The 4,398-nt window shown below is 39.9% G+C and overlaps 1 protein-coding gene across 1 annotated transcript in view; it reads left to right on the forward strand.

Annotated features, from left to right (window-relative positions):
* Positions 1-4,398, forward strand: part of LOC103520990 (zinc finger protein 91-like) — a 25,462-nt gene that overhangs the window by 8,879 nt on the left and 12,185 nt on the right. The window contains exon 2 of the mRNA XM_008486092.2: positions 2,950-4,325. Coding sequence (XP_008484314.1) covers positions 2,950-4,325 — 1,376 coding nt within the window. The remainder of the gene's footprint in view (positions 1-2,949; positions 4,326-4,398) is intronic.

The following is a 4,398-nucleotide window of genomic DNA, read 5'->3' on the forward strand; positions in this document are numbered from 1 at the left end:
TTCAGGTAGTACAAGTAGAAGGAGAGAGCAGGGGTGAAAGGAGGCAGTCTAAGTAGGTGATAGCAAAAGTAGCAGTCTTGGTGAGAGTAGAAGTGCAATTCGAGAGTGATAACAAGGTCATCTCAGAATAGTCGTTAGAACTTGGGACACGTTACTAAGTAGGAGGTGAAACCCCAGATTTGGTAACCCTGTCAACAAAGGAAGTGGTTGACTAAGCGAGTCCAGTGCGAGTGCGTAAGACTCCCCGGTGAAAGAAGTTTAAGACAGAAATAAAAGAAGTGTGACTGGTTCAGGTAACAGTCACAGAAGTACAAAAGGAAAAACGACTTTAGGAGTCGCGTACCAAGGCGTACGGTAGTATTACCTAGGTGTATGTGTAATTTTGATCTTTATCTTAACTTCATCTTCGTGTTACCATTTTTTTGATGTAAGTGTTAGTGAACTTATGTATTTTAATTTAGTATACCATTTAGATAGAATTCCTTCTAAACGATTCTTCTCTTCTAACCGAATATTAAGTTTTAACGAATGGAGGTGGTTACTAGACCAAATCAGAGGAACTGAGTACGTAACACATCGGTTGTCAATAGGTTTCTGGCTCTCCTTTCACAAAGTAGTGGATCAGAGGAACACTTTTTTATTGTTTCTTGTTTACTTTATGTAGAATCTACTATGTTATCATACAGCACGATGTTCGATCGGTTTTTACCCAGTAGATGCTGGTTAGATACTAATATCAATTTAATTTCAAACTGCGTGGTTGCGAGGCATCCGCGCTTACTCTCCAGTGTAGTCTGTACAGGGTTCGTTTTAGGTAAGTCTTGTAATTAAAACACGCGTATGCAAAGACGCGTTAAGAAGAGACGAGAGCGATCCGCACGAACGTTTATCACGCGATGCATCCGCCTGTTTTTATCGTCGAACGCATTTAGACTGCAGTGTTCCAGATCTTGAATTCAATATTTTAACTTACGAAAGTGTCAATATAAAGCTCAACTGAGTTAAACTAAAGGGTTGTGTACAGTGGTGAATAAACTATTAAATGTAAACGGTGAGAGTAGGGGATTACCTCTTCTCAACACTGTAGTCTAACAGTGTAGTTTTACACGTACTTTTGGGACGCTGTTTTTTTGCTTTGCCTCAGTTACTTAAGTTACTGTAGTAACCGGATGCCTCGCTACCGTACTGTAGTTTAAGTGCTTAATGGCATAAAAAATTTAGCTTAAATAGAGCCATAGATCTTCAAGCATCTTTCTTTTTGCTTTTTAAGCCAACAGGAGTAAACCAAGGGACGAGATGACTGACAAGCTTGTAGTCGGTTTCATTCGGCGTTGACTAGTGAATACAGTGACTTCTTTCAGAACGATCATGGCTACATCCTTTAAACATCGTTAAAATGTTCAAAAACGGACGCTTGTTAATGGTATTTTTTTGGAGTTGACACGACATCGGATAAGACCTTTGATTCGTTCTCCCATACCATGCATCGTTACGTTATAAAAACATTCCAGACTTACACGTAATTTATTTATGTACTTATTATTTTTTTATTATCTATTACTCATTATTTCTTACATCATACATGGATCATGAATGGAAAACTATGTCCTAGTTTCGGTTGGTGTTTAAACAGGACCAAAGGTATTCACAGCATCTATTCCAATACCAGTACTTAAAAGTGTTCTATTTGATTGGGTTTGACTGTGTTTTCTATGACTCTAGTTTTTACTATTAAACCTTTTATGAGCTGATCCTATTTTTCTGTAGGAACACTCCCGGTACAAGGTCCATCGGGTTTAAGGGTACTGCTTAGGGTAGTTGAGTTACGGTTTTTCTCTAAGCCTTGGGTAGATCGGGGACCGTAACATAGAGGAAATGGTCGCTATTCTATTTGTTTCCTCCTCCATATGGAAGAATGATGGATGTGCTTTTCTGAGGGTGACTTACACTACAAAGGGCATTTTTGGGTAATCTAAACCGAGGCTCCCCCTCAAGAAAAATGTTGTGTAACCCTGTTCCAGAACTCTACAGTTGGTTAACCAGTCGGTACCCCTATAAACCGTGTTACCGTCGACTGCTTACGAAGTGAGGTGTCCAAAATGGTCGGTGGACTACTCGCGAAGCAAAGAGCTATTTTTGATTTTTTATTGAAATGAGTATTTTTATCTGATATTGGCAAGCTTTTAAGAAGGGGCGTACTTAAGAGGGAGGCTTTCCGTGAATTTTTGTCGATTTACTGCTAATTTATGTCGAATTTTGATCTAATTGTTACAATAAAATAAACTGTTTTTTTGTGTTTTTTCTTTTAGCTGTAACTTTAAACTACACACTCTTCGTACCAAAGCAAAGTCGTAAACACAAAATGCATGCGTTGTTCCACCTGTCGCCGCGTCGTTGCACTTCACGGCAAATGTAGGTAGTGAGAGGTACCCATCGGCCCTGATATCCGTGGGTACGTGGGCAAAAAAAAAAAAAAAGAAAAAGAAAAAAAAAAAATACTTCCCACAAGTTCCCTATGAGCTAATCTCTCTCTATCGGGCCTTGAATTATGCCTTTTGTAATGACACGGGCCTTTCATTTTCTTGTACTTATTCTCGGTCAGCAAGGCATTTTGCTTGGCACTATACATTAAAATTTCTATCTTCAAGCGGAGGCTCGCCTTACTTGGGCTGTCGGCTTCACGATGTTCTGTCCGCGCGATGGGAGGTTCGGTCGCTCCGGACCATATAGAGTTATCTTAATATAGGAATTCATCCATGATTAAGGATAGCATCCCATGGAATGATGGATTATTCGTTAACCGGTGTCGCAGAACGCATCACTGACATAGGTACGCCCTACACCGCGGTCGACCGTTAAAGATAATGTGTGATGATGATGAACTGGGAGAAGAAGAAGAAGAGGACAATGGTGAATATCATCTCCTGGAAGATGAAGATATTGGATTAGGTGTAGAAGCATGTCTAGGAGATGAAGATGATGACTTGGAAATGACAAACGGGATGGAAAGTTTATTTTCAAACAATCCTTACTCAAATGATGCAAACACTGACTTGCAGTGTAAGAATTGTTTCAAAGTATTTGCAAGGAAATCTTACTTACGGGGTCACAGCTGTTCAAAAGATTTGCAAATCAACAACAAGGCACTCAAGTGCAAATACTGCAACAGACGATACTCACACAAAATCAATTTGAGACTTCATCTCAAGCTCCACAACAATCCAAAACAATTCCAATGCCATGTTTGTCTCAAGTACTTGTCATCAAGTAGTAGCCTCAAAGTTCATGTCAAAACACATTCGAATGAGAAAGCATTCAAGTGTGAGCATTGCTCAACAGCTTTCAACCAGAAAGTTCATCTCAATGATCACATCCTCAGTCATCACACCAAGGTTCGTCCTTACAACTGTCATCTGTGCAATAAAACCTATGTGTCCAAGAGTGTACTTAAGAAACATTTGAAGAAACATCTCGGCCTCTATAAGTACGCCTGTGAGGTTTGTTCAAAACGGTTCTTTGAGCGATCTGCTCTCAAGAAACACATGAGGACTCATACTTCGAATTTCCCGCTCAACAAATTGAAAAGTGAAGAACCACTTCAGTGTCATGCTTGTCTTACGTATTTCCATTTCAAGTACAAGTTGATCACTCATCAGATGTTGGAACACGGCCTTTGTCGAGAAAATGAAACTTGTTACCAATGTCCATTGTGTGATATCAAGTTTAATATTAGTGCCATGGATGATAAAGAACCACTTCCCCCTTCAATCAAACAAGAGAAAATATCAGAGCAAGAGACAAGTGATGATAATGACCATCTTCCTATCCAAGTCAAACAAGAGAAAATTTCGGACCTTGAGAGCAGTGGTGAACCAAATTCAGAACAGCAAACCACTGTAAACAACTTGGTTGAGCCAGACTACCCAACGCATCTGAATGACCATAAAACGATATTTGCCAACCTGAAAATCACGACCGCCAACATGCAAATGATTATCAGTGAACACATCAAGTCCCATGAATATGTTGAAAATCACATGTGTGAACTTTGCTACAAAGTGTTTGAGTCTAGAGAGAATCTGATGCGTCATTTGAAAATCCATGACGATAAGGAGAGCAAACGGTTCAAATGTGAACAATGTGACAAGAGATTTTCATCAAACGCTGAGCTGAACAAGCATAGCAGTGCAATTCATCAACGACTCAAACTTCACGAGTGTGATCTCTGTGGCAAGAATTTCTCACAGAGGAATAATCTGAAGCGACATTTAGAAGAAGTACATCGGACAGATGGTATGAAGTTCGAGTGTTACGTGTGTAGCAAGGTATTAGCGACGCCCGCGCCCCCGCGCGCCCAGTAATCGTTACTCTCTAAGGCAAAAAGTTCGATTACTGGAG

This window comes from Diaphorina citri, unplaced genomic scaffold (assembly GCF_000475195.1).
Source record: "Diaphorina citri unplaced genomic scaffold, Diaci psyllid genome assembly version 1.1 scaffold4356, whole genome shotgun sequence".
Lineage (NCBI taxonomy): Eukaryota > Metazoa > Arthropoda > Insecta > Hemiptera > Psyllidae > Diaphorina > Diaphorina citri.